This window comes from Chinchilla lanigera, unplaced genomic scaffold, assembly GCF_000276665.1.
Source record: "Chinchilla lanigera isolate Chin_1 unplaced genomic scaffold, ChiLan1.0 scaffold00105, whole genome shotgun sequence".
In the NCBI taxonomy this organism is placed as follows: domain Eukaryota; kingdom Metazoa; phylum Chordata; class Mammalia; order Rodentia; family Chinchillidae; genus Chinchilla; species Chinchilla lanigera.
In genome coordinates, this window is record NW_004955506.1 from 6,167,546 (window position 1) to 6,194,795 (window position 27,250).

General features: G+C 46.9%; 3 protein-coding genes across 4 annotated transcripts in view; 1 reads left to right on the top strand and 2 right to left on the bottom strand.

Annotated features, from left to right (window-relative positions):
• Nucleotides 1-357: 357 nt before the first annotated feature.
• Nucleotides 358-4,006, bottom strand: Zacn (zinc activated ligand-gated ion channel). The gene is made up of 9 exons (XM_005407454.2): nt 3,611-4,006; nt 3,408-3,532; nt 3,233-3,277; nt 2,987-3,093; nt 2,616-2,785; nt 1,596-1,720; nt 1,252-1,462; nt 991-1,155; nt 358-562 (listed from the first exon to the last, which is right to left on the bottom strand). Exons 1-9 carry the CDS (start codon nt 3,705-3,707, stop codon nt 375-377), a joined length of 1,233 nt encoding a protein of 410 aa, XP_005407511.1. The 5' UTR covers nt 3,708-4,006; the 3' UTR covers nt 358-374.
• An 814-nt stretch (nt 4,007-4,820) lies between these two features.
• On the bottom strand, nt 4,821-10,516 carry Galr2 (galanin receptor 2). Of its 2 annotated transcripts, XM_005407457.2 has the most exons (3): nt 10,313-10,516; nt 6,933-7,054; nt 4,821-5,731 (listed from the first exon to the last, which is right to left on the bottom strand). In XM_005407457.2, exons 1-3 carry the CDS (start codon nt 10,403-10,405, stop codon nt 4,963-4,965), a joined length of 984 nt encoding a protein of 327 aa, XP_005407514.1. In that variant the 5' UTR covers nt 10,406-10,516; the 3' UTR covers nt 4,821-4,962. The 2 variants fall into 2 exon arrangements, with proteins under 2 accessions (XP_005407514.1, XP_005407512.1); XM_005407455.2 differs by lacking the exon at nt 10,313-10,516 and having other exon boundaries at nt 6,933-8,539.
• Nucleotides 10,517-10,638: 122 nt separating this feature from the next.
• Srp68 (signal recognition particle 68kDa) overlaps nt 10,639-27,250 on the top strand; it is a 42,072-nt gene continuing 25,460 nt past the window's right edge. The window contains exons 1-4 of the mRNA XM_005407458.2: nt 10,639-10,946; nt 12,570-12,636; nt 23,337-23,450; nt 25,729-25,924. Of these exons, the coding sequence (XP_005407515.1) occupies nt 10,760-10,946; nt 12,570-12,636; nt 23,337-23,450; nt 25,729-25,924 (564 nt within the window). The 5' untranslated portion in view covers nt 10,639-10,759. The remainder of the gene's footprint in view (nt 10,947-12,569; nt 12,637-23,336; nt 23,451-25,728; nt 25,925-27,250) is intronic.

Genomic DNA, 27,250 nt, shown 5'->3' on the forward strand with positions numbered 1-27,250 from the left:
GCCAGACAGCAGCAGTCACAGAAGAAGCAGTTAAGCTGTGTGTGGGTGCTGGGAGATTAGTGGATGATGTGAGCAATCCAAGAGCAAAGTAGGAGGTCAAGAGTGTGAAGCCAGCCCCCTACAAAGCACGAGAGTTAACAGCTGAGTTCAATGAAGGCCGGCACTAGAGGTGCTCTTGCATTTGGGTGAGGTGTTTATTTCTGCTCTGCTCGTATTCATGCAGAGCCAGGAACTTATAGTACTTGGGGCCCCACAGGGTTAGGGAAGAGCCAACCCTCACTCCCCTCTCTCCGGAGATCCTGCCCTGGCCCTTTCCCTCAGCCATGGGGAGCTACACTGCATCCTACAGTCATATATTCACTGGCCCTGCCCTGTTACAGCCTGGGCTGTCCACCGAGGGGAGCAGCCTCACCAGGGGCTGGGTCAGAGTTGCATGTTGCCCAAATCCAAATTCCTATGAAGAGAAATTGGCTGCACACCACACTGGCCACGTATATGAGGAAGAAGGTGTGGTCAGCAGCCTCAGCCCAGCTCCTCGATCCTTTTTCTCCTCTTGGGGATGCTATGGGAGAAGAGGCAGGGAAAGGAGTTTTCTTCAGACTTCCTCCAGCATACTCTTGCAGAGCAGACCCCGAAGTTTCCCTTAGATTCTCAACTAATGCAAGTTTGGGTCTGGCCCATCCTAAACCACCTCCAGAGGAAGAGATACCCTCGTAGAGATCTCTGGGATTAATTCAGGGTCTGAGGTGACCTTGGCCTTTAGGGAAGCTAGGCTGGCTGTCTGTTCAAGACAGGCCTGCTTCTTCCCAGGGAGGGCGCAGTAGAGCTTGGGGACAGTAGATCCAGCCAGCTGAGTGCAGGTAGCTCCAACAGAGTCAGCCACTGCTGAACTTTGGCTCAGTACGAAGTGTCTACCTGCCAGCTCTGCCCTGTCAGATCTGCCCCAGGCCTCACTCTCACCTGCCAGATGGGGCCTTAGCTCCTGCTCACCTTCAGGATTAGGCCCTGGGTTCTCCTGATCTCTCTGTTCTTCTCTTGGGACTGGGCTGGGGCTGCTTTTATTCCTAAGGCTGTCCCGGGCCAGCAGCCCAGCCAACAGCACAGTCTCCATGGTGCTGAGGAAGAGTAGCAGCAGCAGGATTGTGAAGTAGTAAACTGGAGGTGGGAAAGGACTTCAGTGACCGGGCCTGGCTGAGCAGAGGCTCAGGGGACGGCAGGTCAGGGAGGGAGCAGGGAGGGAGCAGGCCTTACTGAGCAGTGGGTTGCAGGAAGAGGAGCTGGGCAGGGCCTGCACAAGGGAAGAGTGGAAGACAAGATAGCCCAGCAGCAGTGTCACTTTGTAGGCAATGCGCTCAGTGGCCTGGAGGGGCAGCAGCGCCCCACACACATCAGCTAACAGTAGCGCCTCTCCAGGCACCAGCAGTGACATGACGGACTCTAGTGCTGTGTTCTTCAGGCTTATCTGGAAGGGAAAGAGTTGAGCCTTTCCTAGGATATGGAGGGGGCGGGCAGCATGGGGATGGTGTCGTGGCCCTGACTGTACCCGCTCATGTCCCTCCATCAGCCTCTGCCAGTCCCTTCCCAGTTTGACTCACCATCACCTGGAAGCCGGGCACCAGATCCTGGGGTGGGTCTTGGATTTTCAAATCATAAACTACATATTCTCTCTTGACACTCACAATCTCATTCTTTACCTGGGCCTGGAACTCCAGCTCCTTCACTGAAAGGGGTGGGAATGAGAAGGGTGAACTAGCAAAGAGAGATCCCTGCCCTCAAATCTCTTAAGAGTAGGAACCCAGGGGCTGGGGATTTAGCTCAGCGGCAAAAGCGCCTGCCTGGCAAGCGCAAGGTTGTGAGTTCGGTTCCCGGTACCGGAGAAAAACCAAAAAAAAAAAAAAAGAGTAGGAACCCAAGCTTGAGGCCAGGGACAAGGTAGACCTCTTGTGGCTTCTGGGAAGTGTACTTGGAAAAAGAACATCCATCCAAGGGCTTCCCAAATGCTTCTCAACACCTCACATTGTCTCCAGTTAAAGGAAGAGCCTTATCAGATACATAAATGAATTGTCATTGCAGATAAATGCACTTTGTGCTACTTTGTGGCAGGGATGTGGTCACAGACTCATACACTGGTCCATCCTCTCACATGGGAAACATGAAGGGTCCATGGAGCAGCAATTGTCATCTTTTATGGAGGGGAGGGAGGTGAAGGGGGAAGTACTTCCCCAATTTACATGTCACCTGATGGGTTGGGGCATACTTCCTAGGTGGTAGCCCCTTCAGTTACCTCTGGGCTGGATGCAAGTAGTCCAGCAGCTATAGTTTGGACCAGACTGTTGAGAGCACTAACTCTGAGGAGAGAAGACTGAAGTGACCAGAACCACAGGATTATGAAACTGCCAGGCTATGGCTTTGGAGGAGGGCAGTGAGGCCACAGCTGAGTGAGGGGAACAGGAGATGGGCTGATGTTTGAGTGAATGTGCAGGGTGAGGAGCATGTGCTGCTTGGCAGTTCCCCTAAGCCTGAGGTAGACTGATCTGAGTTCAGCCCAATGTCTAATGTGTGCTAGAGGCCAGAGAGTCCGCTCCCCTGCCCTCACCCCCCTGCCCCGTCAGCACCAGTGTTGCTGAAAGCATAGAAGCTGAGGCTGCAGTTGCTCTGGTCCCTGGGAAAGTGGAGGAGCTCAAAGTTGCAGTTGGTCTCCGTGGTGAGGGCCAGGTTAAGCACCACTTGGCCACTGTGGTGTACTTGAATCTGTGGCATCTGATCCTTCCAGTTCACCCAGAGCCTATGAGGGGAGAGGTGCCACAGTGAGAGCTCCAGCACCTTCTGGGGCTAGGATGGGGGCGACACCTCCCCGAACCCCCCCTGCTCTCAGAGTTCTGGCAGGGAAAGGGAAATGGAAAAGATTTACCAAAACAGCCTCTGGGTTCTAGATGGGGAAGGGAGGGATGTACACGCATGGCATGTGGGTTCCCGCCTCACTTACGCTTCCCAGATGGTGAGTTTGGGTGTCCAGAGTGAGTCCCAGGGCAACGTGACTGCATGCCGTGGGTATGCACTAGTGTTCCACGCCAAGCGAGTGTCCAGCCAATTCTGGGGACACAAGGACACCACTGAAGCCTCATTCTCTGCATTTACAATTCCCTAATGTCTACAGGATGATGAATGTCATTGCTTCCAAGCTGGACTAGCCATGTGCTCCTGTCCTACCTCCCCCAGGATGGGAGCTCACCAGCCTTAGCATCAGCACAGAGGACAGTGTGTACTGCAGGATGTCCTGAGGACAGGAGAAAAACATGACCTCAGTGGTGCAGGATAGGGAGGCAAGAGATCCTGGCTACTGAGTCCCGCCCCGCCCTAGTTTCGTACTTGGGTCCCCTGCCCTCCTGCAGCTAGGCAGCACTTACCACATTAAGTACATCAGACACAAACACCTGCACTTGCACAAGCAGGGGCTCACTCCCAGTGCTTAGAATCTGGGTGGTGTCCTGGTCCTCCAGGGGCAAGCAGAGGTTGAGGAGAGATGGCTCCACTGAAGAGTAGAGGTTGAAGTTATCCTGGTGCCCTGGGGCCGAAATCCCAAGCTTATCTACTTAAGCCATCCACCTACCAGTAGCTGAGTCTCTGAAGCCGGACTCCTGGACCAAGGGCTGGATGGTGCCAGCCCCAAGGAAGGCAAGATGAAGCACGATCCACAGAGCCATCATCCGTGATTGCCCAGAGGGCTCGAACCGAGCAGCGAGTGGAGCTTAAACTACAACCTCTTATTTCACTCACCTCTCTGGGGGTTGAGTAGTTGGATGAAGGCAGCTGCTCTCTGCATTGACTGTGGAGCCTTGGACTTAGCACCCCCTCCCACCCAGTTCTGCAAACACCTAAAGACAAAGCCCAGGACCCAGTCCCACCTGCCCTGCACCTGCCCACTGTCCCTGCCCTGCTCCATTTCCATCACCTGGAACCCATTGTTCTGTTCAAAGCCTGCTGAGGGGCATGGAGTAAACTGGACCCCCCACTTCTTCCTTCTCTGGTCTTTCCAGGCAAGGCCTCTTCTGTGTTTCAGTAGCTGACAACACCCTGGCTAAGTATCTGTGCCATTGGCCAAAGTGCCTTCCACTCCGCAATGTGTGATGGGGTTACCCGTGAGTGTCTCTACCTCTCATTAGACCCTGGTTTTAGTAAAGAGCCCTGGTTCAAGAACTCTGGGACTGGGACAAATCAAGGGACACACAGAGACCAGTTGTGAAAAGGGGCTATTATCCTACTGAATTTTCAGCCTGCTCCAGCCCAGGCTGGAGCAGTACTCACCAAGGGAACCACTTTCTTAGCCCCCTGGCAGAAACATACTGGAGCCCTGATTGGGCCAAGCTGCAACCAGAGAAGGAAACAGCAAGGTTAACAGTGGATGGGCACTGGTCAGGCTGCCCAGAGTAGACGGTCCCCCAGAGCTGGAAGCAAGCAAGGACCAGTTAGGAACTTGTGCATGACTGCAACTAGGAACATACAGTGTTTGCGCCTGTCACGGACTTTATTGAACACTTAAATACTCCTCTTGCCTCTGTTGCACACACTGGCTGATTGTTCAACAATTTATATACACCTGGTGCCTCCAGCAACCACATGAAAGAGGGTTTGGTGATCCCTCACTTCCTAGCTCCAAATAGACATTTTTACTTTAAAGCTGCTGTACTCAGTGTGGGCATTCCCTTTGCCCTAACTCAGTGAAGTGCCCTCCACCCATCCATCAGGAAATCCCTGTGAAGTCCTAGAGGCTTTTTTCCCCCCGTGGGGCTTTACAACAATACTTGGACAGAGCATGTCACTGCAGGTGAAATGGTTTGTGCATTTTATTAGTAGATGAAACCCTCCTATAGTCCCCAACCTCTGACTCGAACCGTTCCAATACCCAAGGTTACAGGCTAAGTGCCTTGAGGCTTGAGGTCACATTAATGGTGGATCAGGATCTTATTGGAGGCATTTTGGTTCCCTGATGGGATAGGGACCCGGCTCGAGGCTGCTTAGCTGGGAAGAACCAGGATAGGGATACAGGACCCCGGCCGCTTCGCTCACATGAGTCAGGTCGGTGGACTCACGCTCCAGCACGCTGCCATTGTGAGTGCCTGGTGTCGCCACCCACACGCGGCCGGAGGTTTGGCGCGGAGTACCACCCAGCAGGCCTGCACAGATCTTGCGGAAGCCCTTGCGGAAGTGCTTGGAGATCAGCGCGTAGACGATGGGGTTGACGCAGGAGTTGGCATAGGAGACCAGGTGCGAGAGGATGCGCAGTGCATAAGTGGCACGTGTGAGCGGGAAGCGGCCGAACCACACGCAGAGAATAAGTGCGTGGTGGGGCATCCAACAGAGGCAGAAGAGCGCGGCCACGATGACGATCATGCGTGTCACCTTGCGCTTGGCTCGCCGAGCACCGGAGCCTGCAGCCACCGGGTCGACGGCGTGCCAGAGGTAGAGCAGGGTGCGCGCGTAGGTCAGGCCAAGAACCAGCACCGGCAACAGGTAGCTGAAGACGAAGGTGCAGAGGTCCATGGCGCGGCGGCGAGGCGCACTCCACGCTGGATGGCACACAGTCTGGTTGGCTAGCTGCGACTGGCGGTAGTAGCTCAGGTAGGGCCCGGAGAAGAGCAGCGCCAGACCCCAGATGAGCCCGATGGCCGCCAGCGCGTTTCGAGGCGTGCGCAGCTCTCGGGAGTGCAGCGGGTAGCGGATGGCCAGATACCTGGGGACCAGGTTGGAAAAGGAAATGTTGGGTGAACAGTGGGATTCACGCCAGGTGGGCCACTACCCCTGCATCTCAGACTTTACACCCGCTCTCAGAAAAGTCCCTAAGACGAGGTTACACCGCACCCACACCCAGCGTAAAAGTAAAACAGGGTCTGACAGGAAAGGCGCTCATGGAGGCAATTCTGCTGCTGCCCTCTGCCACAGATATACTCCACCCTGAAGGGCATCCTGAAGACCCTGAAGACTAAAAGTTGGAAAATCAGCTATGGGCCTGGAGGAGGGTGTGATTACCCACTAGTGACATTCCTCAGGGAAGGAAAACTGGCACCTGAGGCTCTAGCCGGTGGCCAGGAGCAGACAAATTGGGGAAGGTACGAGGAAGTCCCGACAGAGGCCGGAGCCCATGTGTCGTGACACACTCCTGCTCGGACTCCGTGGAAACGGGAGGCTCTGGGGAGCGTGGTCTCACCTCACTGCTCTTCCAGGGAGATCCAGAAGATAGGAGGTAGGAAGTCGGACCGCATTCCCCCGCCCAGGACCCATCCTAGTGTCCCGCCAAGTTCGCCTGTGACCCGCGCTCAGGAAAGTGTCCTCTCGCTGTCCTCTGACTGGGGAGGGAGAACCCCAAGGCGCACTCTCCTCTCCTGCCCCTGCCCCTCCGCCTGGAGACGGGGTGCAGAGCGAGCTGAGAGTGAGCCAGGGACTTGGCGAGGACCAGCATTCCACAGTCCAAGCGATCTCGCCGTGGCTTCTAAGCGAGCGCGGGGGAAGGGGAGGCCCCAGGCTTGACTAAGGCTGTTCGCTTCCCGCACGCGATGGCAGGCCAGCGACTCTGAGCGTGCTACCAACTCGACCTTGTCTGTAAGTTGGGCACAGTAACCTCCCCCATCCCAGCCGCAGAGGGGCTTTAAACTCAAACGAAATGACACGCGTGAGAAGACTGTAGGGAGAAAGGCTGCGCGTTATCAGGCGCGGGCGGTGCTGGAGGGCTGAATTCTCCAGCCCAAGAGGCCCGAGGACGCACCCAACGGAGGGTCACCACGTCCTCGTTCTTGGTCCTTTTTATCCTCCGTGCCCGCTTGTCTTCCACTCTCCAGTCCCTTTGCCGACTTCGTGTCTCCTCCCGCTCTCTTCATGTTCCTCCTGATCTCCAGGTTGCGCCTCCCTGTCCAGCCCCTGTCCGAGTACCTGCTCACCTGTCCAGGGAGACGGCGGCCAGCGTGAAGCTGCTGGCGTGCATAGTGAGGAAGATGAGGAAATGCACGGCCTTGCAGAGCCCGGAGCCGAACACCCAGCCGTCCAGAGTGTAGATGGTGGCCTGGAAGGGCACGCAGCACAAGATGAAGCACAGGTCGGCCACGCCGAGGTTGAGGATGAACAGGTTGGTAGTGCTCACCGCCTGGCCGCCGCGCAGCAGCACAGCGAGCACCAGCGCGTTGCCCACCGTGCCCACGAGGAAGACGAGCGCGAAGAACAGGGGCACGAGGACCGCCTCTGGCTGCCAGCCACCCTCGCCGCCCGCCTGGCTTGCGTTCTCGCCCCCGAGGCTGCCCGAGGCGTTCATAGCGACGCCAACCCCGAAGCTGCCTGGCTCCTGCAGCCGTCTGGGTCTTGGTTAGGGCGCAGCTTCCCGCCGCTCGAGTCGCCCAAGCGCCTAGCCAGACTCTTAGGGGCTGCAAGCGCCCGAGCCGAGCCGGGGTGCGCTGGGTCAGGGGGCGGAGCGAGCAGCCGAGGGTAGGCTTGTTCCGGCTGCGCTAAGGGCAGTGCTACTGAGTGGCCCCACGCGCGTCCGGGCCGGGGCACCCACAGCCCACCTCACGACAGAGAGTGGCGCTGGCACCTGCTCGCGCGCTCTGGCTCCAAGATCGCTGCTGTAGCGTACTGAGTCGGACAACTGGCTTCTCGCAAAGACTCAGGATGGTGGAGGGAGGAAGCCGGGGTCTGCATATGTGCCACGCCGCAGGGAGCGCCGCCGGGGCTCGCGAAGCCCTGCGCTTCCCCGAAGTCTGACCCGTGCGCTGGCTGCGGTGCCCTGGAGAGCTCCACACTGGTCTCACCTCCATGGGGCGGGGGATACAGGATGGAGGGAACGGTTCGCCTTGAGCTCCATGCCTCTCTGTCCATTTATAAACATTTTTAAGTGTTCAAATCAGTAGTGTATTCCCCGGAGCACCAGGCTCCACAGGAACCTCGGAGAGCAACCCGGTGGGTGAAGGGGCAGTGAAAAGGAATTTTCTGCAGAAACTTGATGAGTTTCATCTCACTCCTTTCTCTCACCTGCTGGACATTACCCCTCCCATTAAATCCAGGAAGTATTTATTGAGCATCTATTGGGTGTCAGCCTCTGTCTTTGGTGGTGGGCCTTCCTTTCCCCAGCTGTAATAAGGGATTGTAACATTTTTCCTTAGAGGACTCTGATAATTCAGTGAGGTGTATGAGAGAGGCCTGAAGCCAGTACCATTATATCTGGCTAAGCATTTTTAAGTGTTCAAGTCAGTAGTATAATCAGACTGTTTCAACCAATTTTTAGAACTTTTTCATTTTGCAAAACTGAAATGCATTAAATAACTCCCCATTGTTGGGGATGAAGGATGGCAATATCATTCTGCTGCCTCTATGAACTGGCTTATTCTAGGTTCTTCATGTAAGCAGAAGCTTACTTAGAATGCAGTTTTCAACACTTACCCATGTTGTACTATGTATCAGAATCTACCTCCCCCCAACACCTTTGGGCAATACTAGGATTGAACGCAAGACCTTCCCTACAGCTAGGCAAATGCTCCATGATGGATGTACATCCCAAACCCTTTTTTAAGTTTCCCAGGCTGGTCTCAAACTTTTTTTTTGTTTTTTGTTTGCTTTTTTTCCGGTACCAGGAATCAAACTCACGACCTTGCACTTGCCAAGAAGGCTCTGTGCCGCTAAGCTAAATCCCCAGCCCTGGTCTCAAACTTGTGATCCTCCTGTTTTAGTATGCTTTGTTGCTGCAATTACAGGAATGTGCCACCACATCCGGAAGAATTTTATTCCTTTTACGGTTGAATAATATTTCATTGTGTGTATATATATATATATATATATATATATATATATATATATATACAGGCGCTCCCTGCGGCGTGGCACATATACAGACCCCGGCTTCCTCCCTCCACCATAAACAAAGTGGTATATATATATATACCACTTTGTTTATCCCTGAAATGACATTGCACAGTTTCTACCTTTTGTCTATTGAGAATAATGGTGCTGTGAATGTGGGTGTATACGTAACTCTTCTGGGCCCTGCTTTACAATTTTTGGGGATGAATACTCAGAAGTGGAATTCTGGATCAGGTGGTAATTCTTTTTTTTTTTTTTTTTTTTTGAGACAGGGTCTCACTATGTGTTCAGGGTGGCCTTGAACTCACTATGTAGCTCATGCTGGCCTCAAACTTCCAGGGATCCTTCCACCTCAGCCTCCCGAGTGTGGGATTAGAAGCATAGGCCATGCCCAGACCTACTTTTAATTGTTGCTGAACCACCATACTGTATTCTACAGTGACCCCATGTTATGGTTGGTGTCTGTGTGTCCCCCCAAAGCCTCATGCGGTCATGGGGCAGGCTTTTAGAGTTTGACTGATTATGGGTGTGAGAGCTACACCTGCCCTGGGCTGGATAGTTTGCATATGTAAGGGAGAGGAAGAGGCTGCTTGGCCATTCCTCCCTTTTAATGCTTGTTGATTCTGCTGTGTTCTGCCGCCATGAGTTGTAGCCACTCTGTCATGTGCCACTCTGTCTTGTAACCTGCCAAGTACGTACTGAAACCTTTCCTTCCCTAATTTTGGGCATCAAGTATTTTGTCCCAGCAACGAGAGAAAAAGTAACCAAGACACTCCACCACTTTACATTCCCACTAATAGTGTGCCACAGTTCCAGTTTCTCCACACACCATCTTGTTTTCCAGTTCGTTTGGTTTAGTAGCCATCCTAATGGGTGTGAAGTGTTATCTCACCGTGGCTTTGATTTATATATCTCTAATGATTAGTGATGTTGAATTTTATTTGTTATTTTTATTGTATTTATTGAGACAGAATATTGCTACTTAGCCCAAGCTGTCCTCAAACTGGCAATCCTTTGTCTTGGTGTTGGGATTGCAAGTGTGCACCACCACACCTGGCAAGATCCATTTTTATTGGTTATGCTCATTCCACAGATGAGGGAACAGGTTTAGATGAAGATTAAATTACATGCCCGGGGCTGGGGATTTAGCTCAGCGGCAAAGCGCCTGCCTGGCAAGAGCAAGGTCGTGAGTTCAGTTCCCGGTACCAGAGAAAAACCAAAACAAAAAAAAAAAAAAAAAAAAAAAAAATTACATGCCCAACTTCTCCCAACCAATACCGCTGGAGCAGGGATCTGAACCTCAGCTTTAAGACTCTAGAGGCTGAGTGCCCTATTATAGGGCAAAGACTCGTTCTCTCATCCCAGTATTTCTCCGTCCTTGGTCTGGTCCCAAGCTACAGGTCCCAAGCAATGTCCCCACCAGGACACCGTCTGCTGTTTGCGCCATCGGTTCTCCGGGCCATTACTTTCTCACCTTCAGCCCGAGAAAAGCGCAGAGGCGGACCTTCCAGGGAAGGGTAGTTCGTAGGGACGGAACCCCATCTCTCGACTCCATGGAAAAGTACATACTCAGAAACAGTCATTTGCCCCCGCCCCCAGATGTGTGGGACTGAGCCTGATCCCCTGTGCAGCAATGAAAGAGGTGGGTGTCCACTTCTGGTCCTCCTGCCTTTGATGTACAGCAGCGGGGGTCCGCCCGGGAAAAGACTTCAACAAGCTTCAACCTCATCCGCCACAATTTACCACTCAGAGACTCAAATCCACGCGCAGGCGCCCTCCAACAAACGGCTCTGCTGCCCGGAAGCGCAGGGGGCGGCGGAGTCCGCCCCGATCCCATCAGCCCGGGCGGATAGGTCCCGCTCCTCCCGCCCCTGGTCTTCTCGCCTCCTCTATCCCGTCCTGCTCTGCGGCGTAGCGCAAGATGGCTGCTGAAAAGCAGGTCCCGGGTGGTGGCGGCAGCGGCGGCGGCGGCGGCGGCGGCGGCGGTAGCGGTAACAGCGGTGGCGGCGGTGGACGTGGTGCCGGAGGAGAGGAAAATAAAGAAAACGAACGCCCTTCAGCCGGGACGAAGGCAAACAAAGAATTCGGAGATAGCCTGAGTTTGGAGAGTATCCTCGAGTTGTGGCCTGACTCGCAATGACTACGTGTCGATCTGGAGGGCTGGGGGCGGGAGAGGCGGCGGGTACTGGCGCGTCCTGGGCCGGAGCTGAGCTTTGCAGTTTCTCTCACCCCTAGTTTTTGGCACTCAAAGGTCCAGGGATCTGTCCCTCGATCGGTCTTTTTTCCTGGCATTCCCCTTGCCCTCCAGATCGGGATGTTCTTTTCTTCCAGGTGGCATAGGGACCCCAGGCGGGTTTGTCCTGCTCCGGTGCGGTTGCTCATTCGGAGGTCGCTGTCAGCGTTGACACCCTGGCCATCTGGCTGAGCTCCTTCCTTGGTGCCTCAGCCACTCAGTGGAGTTAGGAATATACAATCTTGACGTTTTAGCTTAGTATTCTTGTCTGACGGGCTAGTAAATACGGAGAGAGCCTGATGCTTTGGACGTGGAGGATTTGGACGCAGATTGCCTTGAGAAAAAGCTTCTTGCCCATTTTGAATGTAACTTATCATAGCTTGTTAACATCATTTTGTATAGTTTTCTTAGTAGATCCGTAGGCATTTTATTTTGTTGCAGGCTTTGGAAGAATCAGTGTGTAGTTTTCGTTAGTTTATATTTCAGTTGTGTGCTTGGGACAGTTTGTGGCCTTTTGAAGTGAAGAAAGTGGAGAAAATATGGACATATTTCTGAAATAGCACATTCAGCTTGTTATTGTAGCATAGTTAAGCTTTTAGAGTTTTGGAGTTTACTTTTTTGATATGGTAGTACTGTATACTTATTCCAAATGGATGTTACAAGTGGACGTGGTGGCACAGGGCTGTGATCCCAGCACTCGGGAGGCTGAGGCAGGAGGATTGCTGTGAGTTCAAGGCCAGCCTTGGCTACACAGTGAGTTCCAGGTCTTGTCTCAAAATTAATTAATTAATTAATTAATTAATATTTGTAGAGAAGGGTGGAGGAAATGTTAAAACTAAAATTGTAGATAAAGGTCATTAGACTTCTGCACATTTGGTACGTAATCTTAAATATCTTAAGATTCTTACAGGAGAGAGTTTGATTAGGGGTTCTGATTAAAGAAGACTTTGGTCAAAAGAATTTTAATGTTTTTATGGAAATCCTGGCCTAGTTTGGCTGACATGAGCTAATTATAGGCTCTGGAAGCATCACAGCTGTTAAGGAAAGGTAGATTTGGCAGTGTGGAAGGCCAATAAAAGCATAGTACCTGTCATTTATAATGTGAATCTGCTTGAATGAATAAAATGTGAATCAGTGGGAACAACTCCAGCTATAGTTAGCGTTTAGAATCCAGCAGCTTTAATTTGAGCTGTTAAGTTTCAGCAATCCCTGATGGCTAATAATATCTTCCTTTTTTATTTTGAAAACAGTAACAGTTCAGGTACTTAACTTTTATGAAAACTTGGCCCTGTTTTATGTATAACAAGATCACTACTGAAAATGGTTACAAAAGGTTTCAGTAGTTAATGTACTAAGAATTTTACAAATGTTTAATGTGCTGTGGTTCAACACAAATAAAGACTAATGATACAGGTTTTGACTTATTTAGATTTTTGCTACTGGTTTTGATTTATTTTGATTTTTGCTACTGTAAGCTTTTCCTTAATTTTGGCTCTAGTTCTTCAGATTATCAAGGAATCCCAGCAGCAGCATGGTTTGCGGCATGAAGATTTCCAGAGGTATAGGTTAGTATCCTGTGGAGATCTCTGTGGGATTTTCAAACTTGGTTTACTTTTGTCAGTATTCTACTTACTCTGCTATATCAAAAAACATACCTAGAAAGATCAGCCTTGAACTTACACTGAGTTCTCAAAAGGTATGTACTTTTTAAATTTAAAATTTTATAATGAATAAATGGAGCCACCCTTAGCCAGGTGTGGTGGCACATCCTTGTAATCCCAGCTGCTGGGAAGGCTGAAGTGAGGGATCACAAGTTCAAGGCCAGCCTGAGCAATTTAGTGAGACTCAAAATTAAAAAATAAAAATGCGTCTGAGGACATAGCCTAGTGCAAAGCCTTGGATTCAACTCCCAAGACTGAAAAAAAAAGTAGTCAACCTTTTTATCTATTTTGCCTCACAATTATATAGACACATTTGGAGGCTTCTTTTAAAATGACAGTTGGGTTTTTTGTTGTTGTTTGTTTGTTTGAGAGGAGGTCTCTCTGTGTAGTGCAGACTGGCCTTGAACTTGCTTATGTAGCCCAGGCTGGCCTGGAACTCTCAGCCATTTTCCTGCCTCAGCCTCCTGAGTGCTGGGATTACAGGTATGCACCACCACTCCTGGCTGTCACAACTTCTGTATCTACGTAACATCAGGTAGACTCTTTTAACATTGTTTGTAAAACGCTGTGTTGTGTATTGTTCTTTTATTCTCCCTTTGCTCCTACCTTGGGTGTGGGGGACACCACCCAAAAGGTGGGTAACCTGGAAGGGATAAAAGGGAGAGGCAGGCTGCTGTTGTTGCTTCCTCATTACTTCACTGCTTCACTGTCTTCTGCCTGCCATGAAATTTTTCTGTTACGTGACTGTATTATGATTTCTAAACCACTGTTCTGTTGCTGGGCATTTGCCAGATTCTAGTTTGGTCTATTATAAATAATGCTGCCATAGACAATCTTCTATATGCCTTGATGGAAAGTAGTAATTTCTGTTAGATGATATGTACCTGGCTGTGGAATACTAAACTATATTCTTTGTTCAACTTTGATAAATACTGCCAGCTTTCCAAAGTGCCTTATAAATTTGCCCCACTGCCAGCAGGGTTTAAGCAATGCATTACATTGTTGCCAGCATGCCTTGCTTTTCTTTCTCTTTTCTTTCTTCTTTCTTTTTCTTTTTGTGCTGTTGTTTCAAAACAAATCCTGACAGTATATAATTCTAGCACTCAGAAGCCTGAGGCAGGAGGATTTTTGTATGTTTGAGGACACCCTAAACTATACAGCAAGACCCTGTATCACCCCCTGACTCAAAATCCTCACGTGGCATTTTACCACTAGTGCTTCAGTTTATATTTCCAGCAACCAGCTATCTTAGTTACTCTTCTCATTGCTGGTTCAATGAGAGTACTCAACACTTAGTGTTAAAGAAGGAGAGGTTTATTTGGTTCATAGTTTGTAGACGTTTCAGGCCGCAGTTGCCTTCTTCGAAAGCAGGGGGCATGGCAGAGTGGCCTCAAAGAGGAGAAAAGATTCATGGCAGGCAAAAGACAGCAAAGCAATGAAGTAGTAAGGAAGCAGCAACAGCAGCCCGCCTCTCCCTTTTATCCCTTCCAGGCTGCTCACCTTTTGGGTGGTGCCACCCACACCAAGGGTGGGCCTTCCCATTATCCATACCTGGAACTATGCTGTTAGGGTTTGTATATAGATGTCCCCCAAAAGCATCCTGTGGTCATAAGTGGAGCTTTTTGGAGGTGGCTGGATCAGAGTATGGAGGTGGCTGGATCAGAGTATGTGATGCTGGGATTAAAGATGTGATGCTAAAACTGAGCATGATGGCACACACCTGTAATCCCAGGACTGTACTCAGAGCTGGGGCAGGAGGATCACTGAGAGTTCAAGGCCAGCCTGGGCTACGTAGTGAGTTCAAGTTCAAGGCCAGCCTGAACTGCATAGTGAGATCCTGTCTCAAAAAAAAAAAAAGTGATACCTGGATTGATTCATGGTTTTGAGGCTAAGATTAATGGTGCCCCACCCCACCCTGGGTGTGAGTACTATCCACCCAAAGGATGGGTAGCCTGGATAGAATATAAGGGACAGAAAAAAGGGTGCTGTTGTTCCTGCTTGTCACCTGTTGCTTGCTGCTTTTGCTGCCTTCTGTCTGCCATGAATTGTTTGTCCTCTGCAATGCCCCTTTGCCTTGCCACCCTGCCCTGGAGCCAGCCAACTATGAATTTGAAACCTCTACAAACTGAGCTATGATAAAACTTTTCTCCTTTAACTTTGGGTGTCAGGTATTTTGTCTTAGCAAAGAGAAAAGTAACTAAGGCATATGCCAAACCAGTCAGTAGACTGACTGACTGACTGATTGAACGATTGATTTAGACAGGGTCTTGCTATGTAGTTCAGGCTGGTCTCAAACTCACTGTGTAGCCCAGACTGGTCTCAAACTTGAGGCAATCCTCTTGCCTCAGCCTCCCAAAGACTGGGATTACAGGCATGCGCCACCACACCAAGCTTGTAGACTAATTTAGTAATCACATACTTTTACTCCCAGCATCACACACCCTAGATCCAGCCACCTCTGAAAAGCTCCACCTATGACTCTATGAGGCTTGGGGGGACATCTAGACACAAGCCTTAACATTCCACCCCAACCTCCCAAAGATTCATGTACACCCCTTGTGCAAAAGCCATTTAGTCCAGGGGCTGGGGGTTTAGCTCAGTGGCAAAAAGCGCCTGCCTGGCAAGCGCAAGGTCATGAGTTCGGTTCCCGGTACCGGAGAAAAACCCAAAAAAAAAAAAAAAAAAAAAAAAAAAAGCCATTTAGTCCATATTTTACAGTTGCCAAAGTCCTTTTCAGCATTGCTGAAAAGTCCAAGTCCAAAGTCTCCTCTGAGATTTAAGGCAAACTTAACTTTTAACTTTGAGCTCCTGTACAAATGAAAAGAAAGTTAAGTACTTTCTGCATACGGTGGCATAAGATAAACATTACCATTCCAAAAGGTACAAAGAGGGATAGAAAGGAATGGGACCAAGGTAAGTCCATTGTTCAGTGGAGTAAGCATTAAATCCTGTAGTTCTCTGTCTAGCAGCTGAGGTAATCTGTGGCAAGATGTGAACTCCAAAGGGCTCAGGTGACTCCACCCCTATGACACTGTGTGTGGTTACAGCTCCTATGGCTTCTCTTAGGCCGGCTTTACTTGCTCCTTGCAGTTTTCTGTAGACGATCCATATTCCTGGTTGCTCCAACCTTCTGGAGTCTCCACTGCACTTTTGGCTTCACACACTGCCTTCTCAGGAGCACATAGCCTGGCTCCCAGGCCTTATGAAATATGCGTGGTAGCCAGACGTGGTGGCACACACATGCAAATCGTAGCACTGAGGAGGCTGAAACAAGAGGATCGTCATGAGTTCAAGGCCAACCTGGGCTGTATAGTGAGTTCAAGGCCAGCCTGAACTGCATAGCAAGACGCTGTCTCAAAAAAACAAAAAACAAACAAACAAATCTGGGTAGAAGCCTTCCTGACCCCATTCCTAGTACCAAAATCTGTATCAGCTAGTGCTTACTAGAGAAACAGATTTAATGCAAGATACGTAAATAAGAATTTATAAGGTTGGCTTACATTGACCACCCATAGTCAGATGTGCAAGAGCACAGAGGGTCTGTCTGCACACTGGGGACCTGAAGGATCCAGTTGAAGGCCTGGAGCTCAGTGTAGTGTCCTGTGTGGGTCTGTATCAGAAGGCCAAAGTGTCTGTGATGGCAGGCTGAAGGGTCTGTGGTGGACAGGAGACAACGTCCAAAGTGAATGTCAAGACTGGATCTCCTCTGAAGAAGCAGAAGCAAGCACACCTTCTGTGTTTCCCTTTTATACATTCTTGCCACGGTCCTCCCTAGGGTGGGTCTCCCACACCCAGAACTATGCTGGGCCAATTTAGTTGGGGGTTTCTTGTTCAAATTGATACAATTAACTATCACACTAGCACTTTAAGAAAACAACCAAACATGGGGCACACACCTGTAATCCCAGCACTTGGGAGGCTGAACCAGGAGGATCACAAGTTCAAGGACTGTGTCTCATAAAAAAACAAAAAATAAAAATAAAATCATAACCAAGTTACTATCATCCTACTTAAAATAATTCCCCAGTGTCCTTTTCTGCACTGATGTAAATGATATAAAAATCAGTCTATTCAGTTTCCTCTGGTTTCTTTAAAATGTCTTTTAAAAAGTTGCAGGTATAGTATAAACAATAGGTCTTTTCTGAACCATTGAAAGTAAGTTGCCTATCTGATGTCCATTATCCCTGAATACTGCATATGTTTGATGGATAATCCTTTTCCCACAAACCTGCAATAACAATCAAAAGTAGAGAACTAATGATGAATTACTGTCTTCTAACCCTCAGACCACATTCAAGATTCCCTGCTTATCCTAATAATTTTCTTTATGGCAAAAGATCCAATTCAAAATTTTGTGTTGTGTATAATTGTCACATCTCTTTAATCATAACTCTAGCACTATTCTTTTGTTTATTTTCAAGATCTTGAGATCTTTGAAGATAGAGGCCAGTTACTTTGTAGGATGTCACCATTGAGGTTTATTTGATGTCTCTTTTTTGTTGTTGTTTTGTTTGTGGTTTTTTGTTTTTTTTTTTTTTTTTTTTTTTTTGGTTTTTTGAGACAGGGTCTCACTCCATAGTTCAGGCTGGCCTTGAACTCACTATGTAGTCCAGGCTGGCCTCAGACTTACAGTGATCCTCCTGCCTCAGCCTCCCGAGTGCTGGGGTTACAGGTGTGTGCCACCATGCCTGGCTTCTTGTTGATTGAGGCAGGGTCTCACTATGTAGTCCAGGTTGACCTCAAATTCACTGTGTAGTGCAGGCTGGTCTTGAACTTACAGTATCCTCCTGCCTTTGCCCCTGAATGCTGGGATTATAGGTGTGCAGCACCACTCCTGGCAGTTGATGTCTCCTGATGAGACTCACATTATGTTTTTGGCAAGTGAATCACAGCAGTGCTACTGAGTTCATCTCATTGTGCCCATCTGACTGCCACACACAACTTCAACTTGTCCAGCTTCTAGTGTTAACTTTATTATTAAATTAAGATGGTGCTGGCCAACCTTCCATCCTGGAAAGTTACTCCTTTTCTCTCTTTAATTACTAAGTATTTTGTATGAAATATTTTGAAACTGTAAATATCTCATTTTTCATCAAACTTGGAATGTATGTACTTGTCGAATGTATCTGTGCTTATAGTGTCCTATTTTTTGTGATTTATGATCTGATAGTATTTTATTTTGATGCTTAAATTGACCCAGTGGAATTGGCCCATGGAAGTCCCTTCAAGTTGGCTGTGTCCTTTAACCCGTCTTTTTTTTTTTTTTTTTTTTTGGTTTTTTTAAGATAGGGTCTCACTCTGCAGTCCAGGTTGGCCTTGAGCTCACTGTGTAGCCCAGGCTGGCCTCAAACTTTCAGTGATACTCCTGCTTCAGCCTCCCGAGTGCTGGGATTACCCATGAAAGCCACCACGCCTAACGCTTTTATTGGATTTTTTGTTGTGGTTGTTGTTTTATAGTACTGGGGATTGAACCTTGGGTATTGCATATTGTAGGCAACCAATCTGTAACTGAACTATACACTACCACCCCTTTTTTGGATTTTTTGCTGTGGTTTCATGTGTGTGTTTGTGTGTTTGTTTTGAGACAGGGTTGCCTTCAACTCACTATGTAGCCCAGGCTGGCCTCAAACTTGCAGTGATCCTCCTACGTCAGCCTCCTGAGTGCTGGGGTTCTAGGTATGCACCACCACGCCTGGCTGGATTTTTTTCTTATTGTGGTAAAACATACATTAAAATTAACCTCTTTTTATTGTTCTTTTGTTTTTCATGGTTTTAGGGATTGAGCCTATGGCCTTGTGCCTACCTACTAGGCAAGTGCTCTGCCACTGAGCTGTATCCCTAACCCTTTTTAAAAAAATTTTTTTTTTTTTTTTGTCTTTTTGAGACAGGGTCTCGCTCTATAGTTCAGGCTGGCCTTGAGCTCACTTTGTTGCCCAGACTGGTCTCGAACTCACAACAATCCTCCTGCCTCAGCCTCCCGAGGGCTGGGATTACAGGGATGCACACCACACCCGGCCTAAAATTTTATTTGGAGAGCCTGGAATGGCGGTGCACACCTGTAATCTCAGCATTCAGGAGACTGAGGCAGAAGGATTGCCGCAAATTCAATTTAGACTCCCTGAGTTGCCCAGGCTGGAGTTGAACTTGTGATCCTTTTGCTTTACCCTGCTGATTAGCTAGGATTACAGGTGTATGCCATTATGCCGGTCAAAATTAGCCCTTTTTAAAGTGTATATTTCAGTGGTATTAAATATATTCAAATTATGTTATCTCCAGAAGTTTTTCATCATCCCAAATGGAAACTCCTTATTAAACACTAATTCTTCTTTGTCCCATGTTCAACCCCTAGAAACCTCTATTCAATTTTCTTTGTGAATTTATCTATTCTAAATACCCCATTTAAGTAGAATCATCTTTTGCGTCTTGTTTCACTTAGTGTTACGTGTTCAAGGTTCAGTTGTAGCAGATATCAGTAGGCTTTTCTGAGGCTGGATGGTATTGTATGTTTCTACCACATTCTGTTTATGCATTCATATCTCCTTGGACATTTGGGTTGTTTGCACCTTTTAACCCTTGTAAATAATTTTGCTTTGAACATCAGTGTACAGTTATCTATTTAAGCTTCTGCTTTCAATTCTTTGGGTATATTCCTCTTTGGGAAGAATTGCTAGATCATGTGGCCGTTCTGTGTTTAATATTTTGGGGGAGTCAGCATACTGTTTTTCACAACTGCTACACAGTTTTACATTTCCCCAGCAGTGCACAAAGGTTCCGATTTCTCCACTCTTTTGCCAGCGCATAACCAGTCCTGATAGATGTGATCCATATACATTTTAGGATAATTTGTGTTTACCTACCAAAAACTTCCTAGAACTTTGATAGGACTTACATTAAGTTCTGTATCAATTTGGGAATAATTAACATCTTTTCTGGATTGTGTCTTCCAATCTGTGAACATTCATGCTTTTTCATTAGTTAGATCTTTGATTGTCTTCATCAACATTTTAGCCGGGCATGGTAGCACACACCTGTAATCCCAGCACTCGGGAGGCTGAGACAGGAGCATCGTTGCAAGTTCGAGACCAGCCTGGCCTACAAAGTGAGCTTACGCCCAGCCTGAACTGCATAGCAAGATCCTGTCTCAACAAAGACTAAAAAAAAAATAATAATTGTGGCTTTCAGCATGAAAGTCTTACTGTGTTAGTTTTTTTTCTCTTGATTGATTGTAAATGATGTCATGTTTTAAATTTTGGCATCGTTGTTAACATCATAGGAAGAGTTTGAGAGCAGTAATGGGGGTGGAAGTCTGATTGGAGTAGGTTGAGGAGAGAATGAGGTGATGAAACAGCAACAACTGACCAGAAGTTGAAGTTTTATTGTGAAGGAGACAGAAAAGGGGAGGTAACTGGGTTTAGGTACGAGGTTAAACAATTTTTCTGAGTCTGCGTGGTATGCCGTGAGTCTGTTGTGTTTAAGCAGAATGGGTCCATACTATCCAAGCTCCTGAGTCACTTGTGTTTTTTGCCTAACAACGTGACAGCCCGAATTTGTTGAACTATTCCCATATTGGAGGATAGTGGTGGGTGATCTTACTTTGTTTTTGTCTTAATCAACTTTTTTCTTGCTGAGGTTAACAGTTACAGTGCTTAAGTCAAATGACTTAGAGTAGAAGTTTTATAGGAATGAACTATTTATTTGCTGATTGTTGAGGGAGCAGTTCTGTTCCAGGTTTTTCTTTACACAACAGATTCTTCATGGAAAATGTTACTTTTCAGGCTGACAGTCGCTAGTAAACATATGCTTATTTATTACTGTCCTTATAATGGGTGATTTAAATAGTCCTGCACTTGTCTAGCATAGCAACTGGTGCAAGTCAACAGTTGTGTACTTGAATCTCAGTGACAACTTCACTCTGAGATGGTGGGAAGATAGGATTTAATCCTCTCTCTCTCTCTCTCTCTCTCTCTCTCTCTCTCTCTCTGTCTCTCTCTCTCTCTCTTTCTCTCTTTTGGCAACTGAAGTTAAACTGCACTCTAGCATTCTATCTAGTGGAAATCTTTTTAGGCAAAGATTATTAGTTACATATTCCCAAGGCAGGAGAACTATTTATTTTCTCGGGTTTCTTATAAAATACCATAGAAGTTTATAAATTGTTAATAACAGAGTAACCGAAAAGAATTCACTTATTATCGCAAAGCCCCAGATATAACCAAGCATCATTAGTGGTCAACATATTTCCTTTCTTCAAGGTTTTTTTCTTTTTTATTTTGAGACAAGGTCTTCCTGAGTTGCTAAGTTGCCCCAGCTGGGCTTGAACTTGAGCTCCTCCTACCTCAGGCTCTCAGAGTACTGGGATTTCAGGCATGTGCTACCTTGCCCAGCTAACATACTTCCTTTTAGATTTCTTTAGGCTTTTTACTTCTAGGGGGGTGGCTCTGGAATAGACTTTCTCTTTTTAAAATTATTTTTATTTGCATGTATTTATGATAATTAAAATTGTACACCTTGTCCTTAAAAGCCATTTTTACATGTATTTCCTTTTAAAATTTAATTTAATTAATTTATTTCTTCACTGCTGGGGGGTGAAACCCAGGCCTGGTTCATGTGAAGCAAGTGCTCTACCACTGAGCCATATTCCTAGCCTTCATATTTAGTTTACAAATGACAATGCAGTGAAGTATAAAGAATAAAACAGCTGAATGTGGTGGTGCACACCTGTAATCCCAGCACTCAGAAGGTTGAGGCAGGAGGATCACTGCAAGTTTGAGACCAGCCTGGGCTACAGAATAAGCTCAAGGCCAGCCTGAATTACATAGTGGGACCCTGTCTCAAAAAACAGCCACAAAAAGAAATAAGGAAATACCAAAGTGTATTCACCTATTTGCCCAAGTTACTTAGTTTTGTAGCGCCTACTTTTACAGGCTTGGAATTTTTATTCCCATGGATCTTTGTTTAGATCTCATTGTCTGTGTTTCTGATTATTTCTTTAGTATAGAGTAGGTAGACTCAGATTATTGGTTCAGAGTATAAACATTTTTAGGGATTTTGATAAAAATATCCATATTGCCAATTTTATTTTTTAACCAGAAGTTGCTTGCCTGCCTTCCCTTCTTTCTTACATTTCTTCCTCTTGCTACTGTTGATTGAACCCAGGGCCCTCTCACTAAGCTACATCCCAGACCCTTCTGTATTTTTTGTTTTGAGACTAAGTTGCTAAGTTGTCCAGGTTTGGCTCAAACTTGAAATCTTCCTTCCACAACCTCCCAGAGTACTGGGCTTTGCTAACTCTGTCTTTTTACCAGTTTATATTTCTACCCAGTATATGAGAATTCCATTTGATATTTAAGAAAAAGCTTAGATGGTAATTAAAACTAATAATAAGAATTGAGGGAAAATATATAGATTCAATACAGATCATTATCTGTCTTGCTCCCTTTTTTTTTTTTTTTTTTTGGCCTTAGTGATTGAATCCAAGGTCTCACGCATGCTAGGCAAGGACTCTGTCACTGAGCTATAACTCCTATTCCTATTACTTTTTCAATAATGCCCTGGTATTTTGTTGTTGTTGTTGTTTTTGTTTTGGGGTGGTTTTTTTTTGTCTTTTTGAGACAGGGTCCCACAGTGCAGTTGAGGCTGGCCTTGAGCTCACTTTGTAGCCCCGGCTGGTCTTGAGCTTGCAATGATCCTCCTGCCTCAGCCTGCCAAGTGCTGGGATTACAGGCATGTGCCACTATTCCCACCCGTGGTAGCTTTTAAGATTGAGATGCACACCAAAAAAAAATTAAGATGCTCATGTAATATTTAACTATTATTTTATATTGCAAATTATATGGTCTATTATTTTGATTTGAGTTGATAAAATTTTGTATATAATTTTTACCCTAATATTTATTGAAAATCTTTGTGCTAGTCGTCACATTGCTAAAGCATCGCAGGAAATATAAAAATGAAATTTTCCCTCTGCTAAAAGGATGTGTACTAGTGAGAGAGCAGTGTAAGAACATAATTATAATGCCATGTGCTGTATGTAATAGAAGAATAAAGAGCCACAGGAACACAGAGGAGGAAGGCTTGGCATAGAGGTGACATTTATAGTCCCAGTGACCTCTTAATTGGCCTCCTCACTTTTCTTCACACGTGCTTGCACTTCCTCTGTGTCTTTGCTGTAGTCTCCTAGTCATACACCTTTCTCTCTTTTACCTCCATCAGAATCCTATCCTGGTTTTTTTTTTTGTGGGGGGCGTCAGTGTTGGGAGGTGAGCCACAACCCCAACTCCAGAATCCTATTCATTCTTTCAAGGCTCGTCAGCAGTCCTGTCTAGTCCAGGGTGTTACCAAGAACAGAATGATTACTCCATTGAGTTCGACATTGGCCTTGGCTCCATACTGGCTACACGTTGGCCTTGAGAACGGGCATCATGGCCTCTGTTTATGTTTTCTCTGATACGTCACGTTACCCTGCATGTTTTAGTTGTTCAGTAAATGTTTGCCACCTGATGTCAGCGTAAGTAGAATACTCCAAACCTCTTACCCTTACCTTTTTGAAGAATCTCATCCAGAGTACCACCAGCTCAGCTGAATGAGTTTTGTTTGTTTTTGTACAGGGGTTACTGTTCCCGCAGACAGAGACGTCTTCGGAAAACACTCAACTTCAAAATGGGGAACAGACACAAATTCACAGGAAAAAAAGTAACTGAAGATCTCCTGACTGATAATAGGTATTGACCTCTCAGTGCAAGCCTGGAAACACTTCTTGCTAGTACATTTATTGAATAGTTACAATGTGCCAGACATTATGCCAAATGCTTTTTTTAATTATCTCAAGTGACTTTCTGTAGCTCTGTAGAGTAGGCAGGTTTTACTGTTCGTGTGTTCTAAGGCAAAGAAACCAGGCCTCAGCGGGATGAAGCAGCTTGCTCAAGAACAGTGTTGAGATGGTAAATTGTAGTCAATGACTAGAATTGAATCAAATATTTACAGGTAGGGGTTGTAGCTCAGAAATAGGGCACTTGCCTAGCATGCACAAGACTCTGGATTCAATCCCTGGTGAAAAAAAGAATGAGTTAAGGCCAGGTGTGGTGGCGCATGCCTGTAATCCCAGCACTTGGGAGGCTGAGACAGGAGGATCATTATGAGTTCGAGACGAGTGTGAACTACAAAGTGAGCTCAAGGCTGGCCTGAACAGCATAGCGAGACCCTGTCTCAAAAAGACAAAAAAAAAAAAAAAATCAGTTATTACCTAAGTTTTCTAGAATGCAAATTTCAACGTTCAAGTAATTAAATCAGTGTATCTTAATGAAATCGAGTTGCACAGAAGTTATTATAGAAGTTATTTCAGTATTCCGTATGTGAAGCAGTGTGTATTGAATGTCTCCAGGTCGGTTCTTCAGAACTCAGTTGGGGCCAGATTGTCTTCCTGCTACCTATTTGTGTAAATGGCCTGTGTTCATTTAGATACATATTGTTTCTGCCTACTTTTGTGTTACAGTAGCAGAGTAGTTGTGTCAGAGACCATGGCCTCCAAAGCCTAAAATATGTACTAATGGTCCCTTTACCAAAAAGCATTTGTAGCAAGGGCTGAGGTAGACACCATGTTGCATATGGAAGTTGGAAAGGAGGCATAGTCCTTGATCCTCCTTGACTCTGATCTTGCTGAGAGATGTTGGTCAAATGCAAAACCAAGGAACAGTACAAGACCTCAGAGATGCCTACCATGTCATTTACTGTTAAGTTCTCCGATGTTTTAGAAGGGAGAGGTTAGCTTGGGGGTACAGGACTTGGTGAGGAGGTGAGTAACCCTGCATGGAGGAGGCTTGAGCTTGAAGGATTTGTGAGCAGAAAGAGCATCTGCATCAGGGAAGGCAGTGCACATGGTGCCTGAGTGTGGCCTAGGATCTCCAGTGCTCTGGACAGCTGTTAGGCATGAAGAGGCTGCGGTGGGGGCAGGGGGCATAATCAAGAAACTGGAGTGTGGAGATTGGTGGGAGGAGGGATAGGAGGCTGTATTCTGTTATGATAGCAAGATCTTTCTTTGTATTTATTTATTTATTTATTGCTTTTTGGGTTTTTTGGAGACAGGCTCTCACTGTAATTCAGGATCACAGTGGTCCTGCTGCCTTAGCCTCCAAGTGCTGGGATTACAGGCATGCACCACCACGCCCAGCCCAAGACCATTTGTTTTGGATTGACACACAGAAGTTTATTAAAGATGATTAATCAAGGCAGTAATTTAAAGATGCATGAGGATAGTGGTAAAGGAATCCACTTGCTGAGCACTTCAGAGGTGCCAGTTCTGGTCTAAGGGTGTTACGTGTTTCATTCCATGTCAGAGTGAGGTACAGAAAGGTAAGTAGGTGCCAGTCGTGGTGGCAGACACCTGTAATCCCAGCACTCGGGAGGCTGAGGCAGGAGGATCCTTGCAAGTTCGAGATCAGCCTGGGCTACAAAGTGAGCTCAGGGCCAGCCTGAACTGTATAGCGAGACACTGTCTCAAAAAAAATAAAAGTAAATAAAAAAATAAGAAAGGTGTAAGTAACTGGCCTGAAGTCACATGACTAGTAAAGGAAGGCACTGAGATTGCAGCCCAGCCTCTGAAGCTCTCATTCATTGCCACTTTAGTGTTCTGCCTCTTCAGGGCTTGGTTTTTGACTGGAGGAGGATGAAGGAGGTGTACATGCAAAGATCAAGCCAGATCATGGATGGACGACAGAATTTAGTTGGAAGAGGTTAAGAATATGAATTTGCTGGGTTCCAGGTAGCAGAGGCCTCTCAGTGAGATGTGGCCATCAGGACTCAGAACCTAAGGAGGGGCCTTAGTGGAGGTCAGAGATGCTGACTGGGAGTCATGGCTGACGATGTGAGAGGAGCCTGAGGCAGGTACAGGAGGTGCAGTTAGAGAAAAACAGAGGTCTCTTTCGGAACTCATGCCTCGGAGAATTGGGTGTGGGTGCTGCGACTGGCCTTTTGTGTTCAGCTCTCCTCCTCTCTCTGGTCTAGATATTTGCTTCTGGTTCTGATGGATGCCGAAAGAGCCTGGAGCTATGCCATGCAACTCAAAGAAGAAGCCCGCACTGAACCCCGAAAACGGTTTCACATGCTATCTCGCCTTCGCAAAGCTGTGAAGCATGCAGAGGAATTGGAACGCTTGTGTGAGAGCAATCGTGTGGATGCCAAGACCAAGCTGGAAGCTCAGGTTAATGTCTTAACATTCAGTTATGCTTTATTGTTGAGATTAGAAATGTGACTTAAAAAAAACTAGTGTTAAATAAAACAGATAGGACAGGGGAAAAAAAACCTTTCGGATCCTGCTAAAAAGTGATGTTAGCCAGAAGTGGTGGCACATGTCCGTAATCCCAGCACTAGGGAGGCTGAGGCCCAAAATCACTAGGAGTTCAAGGCCAGCCTGGGCTACATAGCGAATTCAGGTCCAGCCTGAATTACATGGTGAGATCCTGTCTCAAAAAACCTAAATAAATAAATACATAAAAGTGATGTTAAGCTAGCTATCACATGCATGCCTGAAACCTCAGCACTCAGAAGGCAGAGGCAGGAGGACTGCCTCAAGTTCAAGGCCAGCCTGGGCTACATAGTGAGTTTCAGGCCAATCTGAACTATGTAGCAAGACCCTGCCTCAAAAAACAAAAGGAAAGGTAATACTAGAGCTGGGTGTGTAGCTCAGTAGTAGGACTGGGTACTTAGCATATATGAGGCCCTGGGTTCTATCCCCAGCACCAAAAAAAGGAAAAGATGAAGTTAGCATATCTTGCTTTTGTTTTTAGTCTCTAAGGTTTTTATAATTACCAAAAAGATCATATGCTTTTGGTGACTAGCTGGAAATCTTTTGTTTTGTTTGCGGTATTGGCTGTTGAACCCAGGCCCTTTGCACTAAGCTACGTCCTCAACCCTTTTCCTCTTTATTTGAGACGGGGTCTGACTGACTTATCTGGGTGGGACTCAGACTTTCCTTCCTTCTATCTCAGCCCCCACTGTGCAGGGATTACAGGTGAAGGCCGTCACACCCAGCTAAGAACTTTTTGGAAATGAAAAATTTTTATAAGATGCTAGCTGGGCAGTAGGGACAAGTAGCTCAGTGTGAGGCTCTAGGGTCAGTCCCCAGTACCTCAGAAACCCAGAAGGAATGGGGATAGATGTTGCAAGGCTATAGTCAACTTTTTTTTTCCAGTATTGGGAACTGGACCTCGGGCCTTATATATGCTAAGTAAGTCCGGTACCACTGAACTTCATACATAACCCTTTAAAATTTTTTAAATTTTGAGGCAATATCTTACTAATCTTTTGATCCTCTTGCCCCAGCCTCCTGAGAACCTGGGACTGCAGGCAGAGCCACTGTACCCAGTTTATATTTCAACTTTTTTTGTTGTTTTGTGGTACTGGGGATTGAATCCTGGGCTTTGGCTGTATCTTCAGCCCTTTTTTTATTTTGATTCAGGGTCTAGCTAAGTTGTACAGGCTTTTTTTTTTTTTTTTTTGTTTTTTTCCGGTACCAGGAACCGAACTC